Source organism: Hevea brasiliensis, chromosome 10, assembly GCF_030052815.1.
Source record: "Hevea brasiliensis isolate MT/VB/25A 57/8 chromosome 10, ASM3005281v1, whole genome shotgun sequence".
Classification (NCBI taxonomy): domain Eukaryota; kingdom Viridiplantae; phylum Streptophyta; class Magnoliopsida; order Malpighiales; family Euphorbiaceae; genus Hevea; species Hevea brasiliensis.
In genome coordinates, this window is record NC_079502.1 from 7,015,552 (window position 1) to 7,030,930 (window position 15,379).

The 15,379-nt window shown below is 32.2% G+C and overlaps 2 protein-coding genes across 2 annotated transcripts; one reads left to right on the forward strand and one right to left on the reverse strand.

Moving 5' to 3' along the window:
* The first annotated feature begins 6,592 nt into the window (after positions 1-6,592).
* LOC110667449 (putative kinase-like protein TMKL1) lies at positions 6,593-9,907 on the forward strand. The gene is made up of 2 exons (XM_021828292.2): positions 6,593-8,131; positions 9,028-9,907. Exons 1-2 carry the CDS (start codon positions 6,721-6,723, stop codon positions 9,666-9,668), a joined length of 2,052 nt encoding a protein of 683 aa, XP_021683984.2. The 5' UTR covers positions 6,593-6,720; the 3' UTR covers positions 9,669-9,907.
* Positions 9,908-9,923: 16 nt separating this feature from the next.
* LOC110667450 (uncharacterized) lies at positions 9,924-10,853 on the reverse strand. The gene has a single exon (XM_021828293.2). It carries the CDS (start codon positions 10,708-10,710, stop codon positions 10,042-10,044), a length of 669 nt encoding a protein of 222 aa, XP_021683985.2. The 5' UTR covers positions 10,711-10,853; the 3' UTR covers positions 9,924-10,041.
* Positions 10,854-15,379: the final 4,526 nt, after the last annotated feature.

The following is a 15,379-nucleotide window of genomic DNA, read 5'->3' on the forward strand; positions in this document are numbered from 1 at the left end:
ATGCCAAACAAAGCTCCATTTCATGGAAGAAGAAAATCCCAGTTGGTATTTTAAGTCCCAGCACAGATAATAATTACTTTACAGCTTCAGGTGGACTTGATTTCAAATCCCATGCTGCTGCTGAGGTCTTCTTTGGATATTTGTTATCCAAATCAGGACCCCAAATTACCATGGTCAAATTAATAATATCATATACAACATTTAATTTATATAAATTATATTTCTCATTTACCAACCACCCTCTTCTTCCTCCACTTTTTCAAGTTTTCATTGTAACAATACTGAGCAATAACTTTTAAAATAATATTCATTTATATTTTTTAATGATACAGTATTCATATTATTATTTAAAGTTTAAAAGAGTGGTTCATAAAAAATTACTCTTTCTAAATTTTAGAGATTGAAAGAGTATTTTAATTAAAATCAATAAAATTATACCACTATTTTTATATTTAATAGTTAATCTAACAATTATTTTTATCAAATACTCTTATTTTAAATCACTGTATAAACAATTAATTATTAATTGCTAATATCTAACGGTTAATCGTTAATAAAATAACTGACAGTTACTAAAATAATTACAATTATTAAAACAACTAACATCACCGAATAGGCATGTGAATTTTATCGATGAGACTTTTATGGGGAAATGCATAATAAATTAGTATAATGTGACTTTAAATAAATTTTATCATACTTTTAATAAAATTTATTATAATTTTAGATAATATATTAATTATTAATTAACTCAAATAAATAAGTCTTTCTTATAAAAGCAACTTAAAATTACATCATTTCTTTCTCCCTTACCCCTTCCTTTATTCTCTCTAATTTTTTTTATTGGATCGCCACCAAACACAAGTCCCTTTTTCTGTAGTTCTTTACTAGTTTTATATTAAAAGTGATTTCTTTAAAAGGGTGGTAAATATTTAAAATTTTAAATATTTAAATATTTAATTAAAGCATTTATTAGTAATTGATAAATCGTTAATATGTTTAATAAAAATAATTTATAAACATATTTATTATTAAAATATAATATTTAAAAAATTAATAAAAATATTACTATAATTTTACACTTTCATTTAAAATTAATAATTTATTTTTATAGAACATTTTTTAAATAATTTTAATTTTTAAAAATTTTATAATAAAATGTAATTTTTTAAAACATAATTTTAATCATATTTATTTAAAATAATAACTTTAACTATTTTATTAAAAAATGTCTTAATTGTTTTGGCTTTAATTTGAAAATGGCAATAACTAATAATGGAAGAAAGCAAACCAAGGTGGAAAAGATTCATTTATATGCAGTGATTTAATGACAAAAAAAGAGAAGTAAACCAATGATTCAATGGAGTGGCGTGAGTTAGAACAGTGAAATGGCAACAACCATAATGCCATATCCTGCCTAAATAAGCACTATAATTTCATGATAATTAATTCAACCACCTCCCTAATATTCCTGTGGAAAGCCCCTTAATAAAGGTCTATTCTTTTTATGCACAAGCTTTTTCTTCAAAGGAGAGGCCCCATTGAAGAAATATTTATTCCCAATAATATTCCAAAGTGAATTTGTTGTTTCTCACCAGAGTACTTTCAAACATTATTACAAATATCAAGAAAATAAATAAATGAAAAGAAATCATTTCCTCCTAAATATTATATTTTGGCAAAAACCCATATTCAAAATCCCTAAAAAATTATATAAATATTTTATTTTCTATGCTTATATAATATAATAGGCTAATTTTTATAATTTATCTCTAAATTTTGTTTTATATTTATTTTTATCTTTTAATTTTAATTTATTAAATTTTTTAAAATTTTTATTTAATTTCACAAAAATCTTTATAACTTGTTATAGCAGGTTTTTAGGTTTAAAAAAATAATAAAATTATCATTTTATCTTATTTTCTCTCACAATTAAAAAAATTACTAATTTCAACTATCATTTGGACCTATTATAAAAATATCAATGCCATCACAATAATTTACTTAAAAGATGAGAATTTATTCTTTACCGAAAAATATTGAAACTATATTTATAAATGTCACACTGTAATTTAGAATGATTTTTTTAATTAATCTTGAAATTTCTATGGCATTTTATAAAAAAAATTTTAAAATAAAATTAAAATTTATAAATTTTTAATAATAAATTAAAATTAAGAGATAAAAATAAAATATAAGATGAAATTTAAATACAGATTATAAAAATTAATTATAATAATCTGAATTTTTAAAATATAAATTTCATATTTTTATATAGTATTTTAATATTATTTTAATATTATCTAACTATTTTATAATTTTTGTAAAACTTTCATTTATATATTTTCAATGTTATTTCTAAATATATTTTATAAATTATTTAATAGTGAAATGATTAGTTTTATAAATTAAATCAATTATCAAAATATATTATTTCATTATTGTCAATCTTGGTTATAAGATTTGATTAAATTGTTATTATTTTGATTATTGTTATTATTATTAAAGTTTTATTTAATTTAAATATAATAAAAGAAATTTTGGACCTAATTGTATATATCTAAAAAGTTTATGGACCAATAGGGTAATTAAAAGTTAAAAAAAAATTCAAAAATAGAACAGACCCCCCCCCCCTTTTTCTTCATCCCTCTTCACCTCCCAACCCCCTCTCCCATTTTTCTTCTTTTCCGATGACCCAGCAGTGCCGACAAAGGCTTCTAGTTGCTCCAGCAGGTCTGGTGATTTCCCCAGCCGCCATGAACGCTAACTAGATGCTCCAACGGCCAAGCAAATCGAAGGGAGAGAGAGAAGCGTGCCGTGAGATTCCAGTGGTGATTCTGGCGATTCCAGTGGCTGTCTGGCATAAGGTCACCGGCACTGGAATCCTTAAGCCATGGGTATTCTTTTGGGACCTCCCTCGTCGGTTTTCATGGAGTTTTTTGACGAGGGAGAGGAAAGAGAAAATATTTGTCTTTCAAGCTTTCCAATTAGATTTTTGGCGATCCGAGACTACCAATGAACTTAGCACAGTGAAACCTTCGAGATGGGATTGACCCCGCTTTGATTGGACACCATTTAAAAAAAGCGATCATCAGATGGTTCAAATCATTTGGTGAGATTTTCGGGCCTTTTCGATTCTCATAAATTTAAAATAATTACCTAATAATTATTAACAATATTTGGACTTCGTTTAGGTGCAATCGGATCAATGATGGCTCACAAACGCTTGAGACAGAGTCTTAGGCCTGATTCGGCTGCCTGGCGGCCCATCACGGAACATAGTCAATCTTACAGTTGATCCCAGTATTTTTAGATGTTCTCGATACGTTTCAGATAGCATAATTTACAAATGTAATTTCGAAACTTAAATTATATAGTTTTTACCTTGACTAAGCTAGCTGATAAATCTGTAAAATATTCATAACTTAGAAAAATTTAGTAAAATGACTTTAATTAATACAAGGATGATGTGGAGGACCTCTATGAATATTTTCATAATTTTTGAAGTGCTGAAAATTAATATTTAGATTGTAGAAAAGTTAGAGACCCGGACTAGAGTTTTGAGGATTTGACCTAGATTAGATTTCTTGTAGGCTCCGGATGAGTATTATAATTATTATTGTAGGCCTGAGGCCCTGTGTGTTGTTGATATTGTATTTTCTTGCAGGAGAGTTAGGTCCACTTATATGGGAGACTCCGCCGAAATTTCGGCAATACTTTAGGATTTATTTTGATTCTATAGCTTGAATTAATTATTTATTTTATTAGTTTTTTTATAGAGATCAGTGTGTATGTTTAGGTGATCAATACCGGCCGTCTTCTCCTTTCAACCAGACCAGCTACAGTTCAGTCGATTAGTCTGTGAGTTAGTTATTGATTGTTTTTGCAATTTCAATAGTAACTATATATCTAGCATATTCATATATTTTATAAATATTTAATTATGCACATGTATAGTTATTATATTAGGGGCATTTTAGGTGTTACATATTTAATTATTGTTATTTATTTATGATTGCCGCCCTTAGGATAATTTGGAGTTGTGTGGGTATGGTGTGGATATGGATATGAGTAGGACGGGTAGTCGCAGCTGGAGCTTGACTTGCTGGGACTTGATCCTTATATGGATAAGTCGGGTCGGGGTGAGTACAGCTTTGAATTGATCTCGCTGACCCCTGCACTTGGATTATTAAGCGAAAGTCCAGATTGAGTTGACTTTACTTACAGTTATTAGATTAAGAGAGTTGTATAGGAGATCAACTCTTATATATATATATATATATATATATATATATATATATATATATATATATATATATATATATATATATATATATGTTGATGTAACATATTGGATGTGTGAGTAACTCAAAATTAACTTCTCATGTGAATATTTGGTGAATTAATTGTTTTATTTGTTTAATGTGTATTTCATGGTAGGATTGCACTAGCCGTAAATAGTTATAAAAATTACATCTATAATTAATATCTAAACTCTCTAAATCGAACGTTCATTCCTATTCAAATATTTTTTTCAAATGGTAGGAGGAGCAAGTTTATTTTTTCGAATCTAACCTGTATTTTTTCTTCGCATGCTGTGTTTCTTAATTTAATAGTTCTTATATCTATTTATTTATTTACTTATTTAATTGTTCAATAATTAGAACTCCGTTGTGACATTATATTATTTATTTATGGTATTAATTAATGAAAAATTATTATGATATTAAATAATTATACATGATGATATCATAGTTGAGCTGGACTTCCCTAATTTTGGTTTCTGATGGTTATTGAGTTTGATTGGCTTAAAGAAAATTATAATATTTTATTTTATTTTATTTTGAGACTTAATTTTAGTCCTGATTATAGATTTGAAAATAATGAAACTTACTACAATCTTGAGAGCCTTATATCAGCTCAGATCCTAGTACCAGTCTGACTCATGGAATCGGATCATGACAAATCTAATAAAATAACATCTGTTTTGCTCTTTTGCTCGCTGTGTATATCATTAACCTATGGCATGCATGGGTTATACAAATTACTAACGTCAACTTTTTCTGCTTATGGTTTGTGAACCAAAAGAGTTTCAACAAAATAAATGGAATAGTTTGAAGACATGATTACTAAATTTTGATGAAAAATCATCATATCTTATTGGTTAGACCTAGTCATGCTATTACTATAAAATCTAGGGAGAATTACAATTAGTCAATGTCTCATGAGTAATAAGTCCATCCATGTAATTTTTTAACACACATATATATATATATATTTTAAAAAATAAGTCTAAACAGACACTTGAATTTTTTTTTAACAATTAAACGGATCAAATTTAACCTGTTGCTTTAATAAGTCCAAAAATTTTATGAGTTTACATATGTCTAATTCCTAACTTTTTTACTTCTACATGTCTACACTGCGATTCGATCTCATCCATAATTAAGTTTTCCTTTTACTGTTGCACATCAAATGTTGTCTGCTCAAATCCAATTTCTGTCGATCTCTTAGGTGAGAATGGAAAAGGAGAAAAAAAAAATATTTCACTTTTTAGAGAAAAAAAGAGATAGAAAAAATTTGGTTTAAGAAAAAACTTGCAATTAATTTGAAGTCTTTAAATAATTTTGCGAGATGGTAATTTTTTTTTTAAATTAACTAATTATTTATTCATATTCGAGGGGAAGGATAATAATTGGGCAAAAAAAAAAAGAAAAAATTTGAAATTAAAATAAGGATTATAATATATTCTCTCTTGTTGGACTATATTTTAGTCCTTTCATTAATAATTAAATTAATTAAAGGACTTAATTGTTGAAAAACCAAATATTAAGAACTAAAATTAGTTAATTCAGAAAATTAAGAGGGCCAAAAGTTAATTATGACATAATTTAAGGATTAAAAGGTAATTTTGGAAGATATAAATAAATTTAGAAAAAAAAAAAAAAAAGAAGGCTTTTTCAACGTGTTGTCTCTTGGCCCTGCTTTACGTCTAAAGCTGTGGACATAGATTGACCTTTTTCTTTTCTTCATGAGTTTGCTTGTCTACTCTGACCCACGGGAATCGGGTCCCACTCCCACGCTTTGATTCTTCACTCTACTTAACAATAACCTCAACCTCAAAACTCACTCACCATCTCCTACCGCAGATTTCTGATTCAAACTTATAGTCAAATTCATCTGAAACGTGTAGGGTTGTTAAGAAAGGATCAGCAAACATATCATGGACCTGCCCTTATAGTCCATCCCTGAAAGGACAACACATGGTGGCGTCATGGATCGCAATCTTTTCCTGAAGAGCCCAAGGCAAAAGAGAAAAGATTGCAAAAATAGGCAAATTCCACAGGAGAGCGTGCAGATTAATTAATACTACAAATATATAATTAATTTATTTTGTCTTCCTGTAATTTGAGGTGCACAATATGCATCAACTGTCCGATGATCTGAGGTCGTTCGATGATTATCATAGAGAAATCGAAATCGGAGGACTTGTGATGAATTGAAGTGGGAATATATATATATATATATATATATATATATATATATATATATATATATATATATATGATGTAGATTATGAAATAATGAAGTTAAAACTCAAGTCAGTTTTCCGTAAAAGAGAACCCTTCACATAGAACGCCACAAAGACCGCATTGTCAAGTGTCACCTTTTCCCTTTCTCTCTCTCTCTCTCTCTCTGTTCCCTGCTGTGCTTCATCCAATGGCGTTTTTGAAACTTCACTCTCTGAACATTTTCTGCATCTTCTTGGCCGTAGCCTTCACTGTTGCACTCTCTGAGTCATTGTCTTCGGCTTCTGCTTTTGCTTCTTCTTCGACTGATGTTGGACTTCTGCTGGGAAAGATCAAACCTTCACTGCAAGGTAACGCTGAAAATCTTTTACTCTCTTCGTGGAACTCCTCTGTTCCTCTTTGCCAATGGAGAGGTCTCAAATGGGTCTTCTCCAATGGTTCCCCTCTCTCTTGCACTGACCTTTCTGCACCAGAATGGACCAATCTTTCACTCTACAAAGACCCGTCTTTGCACCTACTTTCTCTCCAGCTTCCATCTGCTAATCTCTCAGGTTCACTCCCTAGAGAGCTTGGTGAGTTCTCTGTGCTTCAAAGTTTGTATCTTAACATTAATTCTCTGAGTGGAACCATCCCTCTTGAGCTTGGTTACAGTTCTTCGCTATCTGATATTGATTTGAGTGACAATTTGTTTAGTGGAGTTTTAGCTCCATCCATCTGGAATCTTTGCGATAGATTAGTTTCACTTAAGCTTCATGGTGATTCAATATCCGGGTCTCTCCCTGAACCTGCATTGCCCAACTCTACTTGCAAGAATCTGCAGTTTCTTGACTTGGGTGGAAACAAGTTTTCAGGGAATTTCCCTGAATTTTTGACTCGCTTCCAAGGGCTCAAGGAGCTCGATCTTTCTAATAATATGTTTTCGGGCTCCATTCCTCAGAGTTTAAGTGCGTTAAACCTTGAAAAATTGAATCTTTCGCACAATAATTTTAGTGGGGTGTTGCCTGTTTTTGGTGAATCAAAGTTTGGTGTGGAGGTTTTTGAAGGGAACGATCCTAGTCTTTGTGGATTACCTTTAAGGAGTTGTAGCGGAAATTCAAGATTGAGCTCAGGTGCAATTGCTGGTATGGTGATTGGATTAATGACTGGTGTTGTAGTTTTGGCCTCTTTATTAATAGGCTATATGCAAAACAAGAAGAGGAAAAGTGGGGAAGAGAGTGAAGATGAATTAGAGGAAGGAGAAGATGATGAAAATGGTGGTAATGGAGGTTCTGGAGGCAGTGAAGGAAAGCTAATTTTGTTTCAAGGCGGCGAGCATTTGACATTAGAGGATGTTTTGAATGCAACAGGGCAAGTAACGGAGAAGACTACTTATGGGACTGTTTATAAGGCAAAGCTTGCTGATGGAGGTACAATTGCTTTGAGGTTATTGAGGGAAGGTAGTTGCAAAGATAGGAGTTCGTGCTTACCAGTGATAAAGCAATTGGGAAAGATTCGACACGAGAACCTGATTCCTTTGAGAGCTTTCTACCAGGGGAAAAGAGGGGAGAAGCTGCTCATATATGACTATCTTCCAAATAGAAACCTTTATGATCTTTTACATGGTATGCTCATTTTTGCTTTAACTCTGCTTATGGCAAAAGTAGAGTTCATTGTATATTATAACTGTTATAACTGGTATGCAATTCTAAAGCACACACAATGGCACAAGTACAATCAAATAGAGTATAGAGTATAGAGTATAGAAAAGAGAATACAATACAGAGTTTACGTGGTTTGACCGTGAGGTCTCAGTACATTGGACATGGACGAGAGAAGAAGTTTCATAATGGAAAAGAGCAAAAGAGCAAGATATAAATAACTTAGAACTCTCAAACCCTAACCAAACTCTAACTATTGAGTTTCCTGAATATCTCACAAATCTAATCTAATCTTAGAACTCTGAAAACCCTAACCCCAACCTAGTGTGCATCCTGAATATCTCACAAATGGATATTTACGTTGCCCACATACCTCACTTTTTATTTCATCTTTTCGTAATCTGGGTCCATGAACATATTGTAACACTTCCCTGGTAGTTAGTCTCCTCAGCTCAACCTAGATTTAGGAATGACAGATCTTCTGCAATCCGTGCCTCTTAGATTTCTAAAATTCTGAACAATCAAGAACATTTGTTTTCTCACAGGCTTGAGCAGTGCTTCAATTGCCACCTATTATGTTTCTATGCTAGATTCTATATCTGATTGAGATAATGTTACTTGACTTGGCAATAATGCATCACCAAGTTTGCCTCGTGCCAATTATTGTGCTTCTTACTTGGTTTTTGGGTCTACAAGCAATGGAAAGCGAACAGATGTAACATGTTTTAAGCAAATCACTGCAATTGATGTGTAAACCTTGAATTGTCATTCTTCTGTATATTTTGTATTTTGTGAATTTTGAGAATTTGGAAATCAAGTACTTGTTCTTTACTTTTCTTGTATCATCTGGTTAATTGCAGAAACTAAAGCAGGAAAACCAGTGTTGAACTGGGCTAGGCGGCACAAGATTGCATTGGGTATAGCTAGGGGACTAGCATATCTTCATACAGGCCTTGAGACACCCATTACCCATGGAAATGTGAGATCCAAAAATGTGCTTGTGGATGAATTTTTTGCTGCCAGGCTTACTGAATTTGGGCTTGACAAGCTAATGGTCCCAGCTGTGGCTGATGAAATAGTGGCACTTGCAAAAACTGATGGTTACAAGGCACCAGAGCTTCAGAGGATGAAGAAATGCAATTCCAGAACAGATGTTTTTGCATTTGGAATACTTTTGCTTGAGATTTTGATTGGCAGAAAACCTGGGAAAAATGGGAAAAACAGTGATTTTGTGGACTTGCCTTCAATGGTGAAAGTGGCAGTTCTGGAGGAAACAACAATGGAAGTTTTTGATGTGGAGCTTTTGAAAGGGATAAGGAGTCCAATGGAAGAAGGATTAGTTCAGGCACTGAAACTTGCAATGGGATGCTGCGCTCCAGTGCCTTCAGTTAGACCCACCATGGATGAAGTTGTGAAGCAATTGGAAGAGAACAGACCAAGAAACAGGTCTGCTTTGTACAGTCCTACCGAAACAAGGAGCGAAATTGGTACCCCTTTCTAATTAAGCTTTCCTTTTCATTATAAATTAGCTCTTTATCAGTTGCTCATTAACTGGGGCATGGTAGCTGATGATTGTAATGGTATTTTCTTATATTTCTGTATTAGAGAATTCATTTCTTAGTCTCTCTGTGTAATTCATTACAAGGTTTCCTACTTCTAGAAAATATTAAACATGCTAAAATCATGTATTCTCAGCTTACCCTCAAAAGGGCTTAATTTTAATCTCATATTTTCCTGCTACTAGCATGCAAGTAGATCAGAAGTAATTAGGGACAGTTTGTTTAGATGATATTTAACAGTTACTGAGATCAGTTTGACCGATAAAAATCAGAAAAAAAAAAATACTACATATTACAAGGATAAATAATAAATCTCTAGTGCATGAAATTGACACATGAAGCTGGCATCTCAAAGCGGCAAGTTGGGCAGTAATGGCTCTTGTTCAGCCACTGATCAATGCACTGGTCATGAAATATATGCAAACAAGGCATGCGCTTAACCTGAGACAGCACCTGAAACTCCTCCAAGCAGATGGGGCAACTTTTCTCACCACACTGCTCCTCCCCGGCAAAATCTGCAAGTCTTCCTTTTTCCAAATTCGCGATAGATGAGCAAGTAGCAGGAACTGTGCCTTGCCACCAATATTCTGTTTCCAAATGCATCTCCACTTTTATCATCAACTTGGTACCTGATGAGGAATTTCTGCGTGAAAGTATTCGTGCCTGCTTGATTAAACTATAGCCAATGCTCTGTTTATCACTGGGGTTGATATCCAAAGAAGCCACCAAGTCAGAAATCTTTGAATAGGCTTCCTCCTCGTTGGTGCAAGCCAGAAAATCTTGTTCATCGACGCGTAGATTAGGAGTGATGATGGGGATGACCCGTGTGGCTATCCGAACGCCTGGTTCCAACATCAGTTTTTTATGGTGGGCGGATTCAGAACTGATGATGAAGATGATGCTGGACTTGCATCCATACTTGGCCTTGATCTTTTCATGGTCTAAGAACAAGATCCGTCGAGTATCTCCGATGAGAAAAGGCATGGTAGTTGCTTGAGCAGAGAAGGAACGAGCAATCTTTGTTGTGGTCTGGTCTAGTAAACAACAATGGTTCAATGGAGGCAAAGCATATATAGACAGACAAAGTTTCAAGAAACTATACTAATCAGCAAATGACAACGATTTGAGGAAAGGATCTTTTCTTAATTAAGAAAAGAGGAAAGAGATAATCCTAATTATATATATATGTACAATGGAGGTTCTATATCATGGGAGGTGGCAATCTCCTCATTTATTATAAAGATGAATAATTTTAGAACAGATAAAATCATGACTTATCAAACTTTTTAAATTAAAATATATTTTTTATCTGTTATTTTGCTGTAACCTCAGCTGCCTTAAGATTATGAAAAAATATTTGGTAAAAGCTAAAATATTCTGCAATATTATTGATGCTCCTTAAACGGTAGATGTATAACTTGACACATGCCCTTGATGTAGGGACAAAATATGGAGTCAATATATCCTACCCAATTTAAAGGAATAAATAATACTAATTTATATTATATATAAATGAAAGACAGAGAAATATTAGTTTTGTCTAAATTAATTTTATTTTTTAAATTAATTATAATTATATTTTTACCATTTAAATTAATTTAAAGTTTATATAAATTTGAAATTATTAATTTTAGAATTAATATAAATTTAAAATTTTTAATCCTATTTATACTATTTCAATTAAATTTAAAATTTTATGAGAAATAATTAATTAAAGTATGAAATTAATAAATAAAAAAATATAATTTAATCCTATTATAATATTAAATAAAATACTTTATTAGTATCTAATTTTTTAAATTTATGTTTATAATTAATTATTTATTATATATATTTAAAAATATTTTATTGGTTGCATTGTATCTAAGATTTTTTTTAATTGCAATGAAACAATATAATAATATTTATAAAATTATGAATATTAATTAAAACTAAATATTTTAATGACTATAATTTATAAAAAAGAAAATAAAGAAAATATAAATTATCCAAAGATTATTATTAATTTTAAAATTTTTCAAATGAACAATTTAAAAGAAATTTTATTTAATTTTAATTAAAGAATACTAAAAAAAAAATCATTAATGACAATTAAATTTATGTAACAACCCAATTTTTTCTAAAAAAATTATAAATAAAATAAAAAAATATTATATTATTAATATTATAGGATTTATTTGAATTGATTTTAAAATAAAGGAAGATAATTAGAATAAATAAATTAAAAATTAAAAATTAAAATTTTTCCAGGAATAAATCTGGACAACATGTCAGTCCAGGTTCATTCTCAGAAATTAAAAAAAAAAAAAAAACCAGCACCCCCCCTTCCCCCAATAAAACTCTCTCTCCAGTCACTTTTCCTCTCCCTTCCTTTTTTTTTTCGACCGGCGAGCCTCCAGCAATCATGGTCAGCCGGTGAGGAGTCTCCCCACCCTGGGCGATGTTAGCGAGCTGCTAGCAAGCCGGAACAGCACCGGCAGCGTGACAAATGGAGGAGTTTTCCCCTTCAATGCCCGCATAGTGGGCAGCAACTTTCAGGCGCGATTCCTACTTCATCTGACGTTCGTTCGAGGCAATTCAGGTGGCGTTAGAAAGCTTGTTCCGAGAGCTTTCTTTTGATGCCTATTTTGCAACATTTGGTAATCGAATGAGTGAGATATGGAGGAGAGAAGTTTCAGTTTTTTTTAGCTTTTTGGTCAGATCTAGGGCGATTTGACTGTTAAATCGATGATCCGAGACCACCTATGGACTTAGAAAGAGGAAAGGAACATTATGGTATGATTAGATCCAGCAAATGTCGCCGGCGACCAGCGGCCGACCAACGTGTGCGGTGGTTCCGACGGTGGCTTCGGCGAGCTTTGGGAATGATTCAACTTCCAGATGCTTCCTCATAAATTTTTGGAATTTTTGAGATACAGATAAGCGTTGGGTAAGATTATTTTCATTATTTCTCAGTCTGTAATGCTTAAATGCAGTGTTTCTTAAACAGGAAAAATTAGAAAAAAATTCTAAGAAAAATATATGATGAAATTAAAATTATTTGAAGATATTCTATGATATTTGTTGAATTTTTGAGTAATTGTGGAATATTTTTGAAAAATATATATGTAGATTTTAGTTAGATTTTCAGCATCTGAGCATATAATATCATCTGAATTTATGGTATTTAAATTTTATATGATTGGTTGAAGCTTGAGAATGAAGAGTTAAATATGTGAATGTTGACTTGGGCTAAATTAGGAACATGTTAGCTGTTAGAAACTTATGGAATTGAGTAATAGTCTTGAATAAAAATTCATAAAATATTCAAGGGTCATTAAAAAATTAGAATTCCTTTTGCAATAGCCTTGAAATATTGCTAAGGACTGCAGGACAAAATTTTAGAATTTTTAGAGCTCGTTTGAATAGTTTTTGCAAAAAGGTTAATTTTATGGATTAAAATATAATTTTCAAGATTGTGAGTATTGATTTTTTTTGGAGAGCCCAGGAGGGGCCATATGACATTGATGAGATGTGATTATAGAAATTGAGATTTAGAAGTGTTAGTTGAATCTTCTTGCAGGTTGGGTAGGTCCTAGGTATAGGGAAAACTCTGCCAAATTTTCGGCATAAATTAGAATGTGTTTGCCTCTTTAAATTTATTTTTATTTGAATTAGCACTAATAAATTCACAATAAAATTATGTAGGTAATTAGGGTCAACCATCTTCCTTCACCCAACCTCTACAGCCATCTCTACTGTACTGTGAGTAAAATATTAATTTTAATTATAATTTTAATATTATTATATATTCAGACATGCTGATGCATCACTTACAAATATATATCTATGTAGTTAAACACTAGGCATATTTTATATTGCATTCTCAATTGATGAAGTGCCATTGATTTTGTTTTATGATAATTTGGAGCAGTGTGCGTGTGTTAGCATACTTGTGGTGTGTGGTATTGGATATGGATAAGACGGGTAGACACGGCTGGAGCTTGACTCGTTGGGAACCGATCCTTTTATGGATAAGTCAAGGTAGGCACTACTCGATATGATCTTGCTGGCCCCCGCATTTGGTTCATTAAGCGAAAATTCGGCTTGGGAAACACTCGCTGACAGAGGTTGGATTAAGAAAGCTGTATAGGGGATCAGCTCCCATACATGTACTGTTTGAATGTTATATGGGTGCGTGAGTGCTCCAAATTTACCTTTTTACTATTATGATGTGATTTGTATAAAAATTTTGATGGTGTTGCATTCCAGTCTTTAGGATGCATTAGCTTTAGATAGTTATAGAAATTATAGTTAAAATCGGTATTTTACTCTCTGAGTTGAACGCTCACTCCTGTTCACCTATTTTTCCAGGCTACAGAAGAAGTTTTTTTACAGAGCAACCTGCTTTCTTCCTTGCAGGTTTAATGTTGGTTATTTAATTATTTTATTATTTTTCTAAATTTGAAATCTAGAACTTCGCATATGTTAGTAGTAGTATAGACCTTGTTAGGAATCGTGTTAATTTAAATTCTTGAGATTAATAAATGAAGATTTGTATGATATTTAAACAATTTATAAATGATGGTATCAAGGTTGAGCGGGGCTCCCTTGACTTCAATTTTTTATGGTTATCGGGTTGGGTTGACCCGAATAAAAATATGTTATTTTATTTAATTTTATTTACATATTGGGCCTAAGTTTTCGGGCCTTAGTTATGGATTTGGGAACAGTAAGGCTTATCACGGGCCTCGGGGGCTTTATACTGGCCCAGGTCCTAGTGCTGGTCCGGCCCATAGGATTAGGTCGTGACAAAGTTGGTATCAGAGCTTAGGCTTTAGATTCATGGGAAAGTGTGTACCTAGAGTTGTCACATGCAGAGTATAGGATTCTGTTTCATCTTCTTCTGTAATTCCTTGCTTCTAGATTCTAAGTTATTCCTCGAGTAGTATAAGAGTACATTAGTTTAGCACCTCAGTTTTGTGAAGTACATGGTGATGTGAAATAGATTTAGCAGACATGTTGAGGTCTACCATGGAAATACGTACTCCAAGAAACACTATGTTTCTGTCAGTATGGGTTTAAGTGTCATGCCTATATGGTGCAAGGCACGGGGACATAAAGGTGATTTTTGGCAATATAGTTGCTTTAGATGGGAGCGAAAGTACCACTACTGGTAGTCATCAGTGGATACCCCATCAAGTAAATGTATAGTATTAGTGAATTCAAGAGAGATAAAAGATTTGAGAAATCTAGTATGTGGGACGTACCATAGTAACTATGCAATATTCTCGATATTTGTGCTATAAGTTATAGATTACAGTACCGATATGGGAGTATTGTGTAGAGCTGCATGCTTTCCCGTGGTGCTCATGACGAGGATGTTTGCAGACAGTCTCTGTTTTGGTACAGTTATGCCAGAATAGAGTCCTATTACTGCAAAAGAGTTTGGAAATCTTAGATAGAGATTTAAAACTCTAGAGCTAGAATATCGAAGGGTCACAGTTATAAGGTAGCTAGAGTTAGTGACTTAGTTACCCTAGCATGAGCTATAGTTACATCAGGAATTGCTGAAAGACTGGAGGTTTTAGTATAGTCATAAATTAAAGGTAACACTTATAGGGTGAGGCCATTTGGTCTTTGATATGTGGTCTTAGATGGTTTTGGCATTGCA

Excerpts from the sequence above, each read along its gene's own strand:
- LOC110667449 (XM_021828292.2), top strand. The coding sequence starts at position 6,721 with ATGGCGTTTTTGAAACTTCACTCTCTGAACATTTTCTGCATCTTCTTG. Across the intron at positions 8,132-9,027 it reads CCTTTATGATCTTTTACATG|AAACTAAAGCAGGAAAACCA; the intron begins GTATGCTCATTT and ends GGTTAATTGCAG.
- LOC110667450 (XM_021828293.2), bottom strand. The coding sequence starts at position 10,710 with ATGCCTTTTCTCATCGGAGATACTCGACGGATCTTGTTCTTAGACCAT.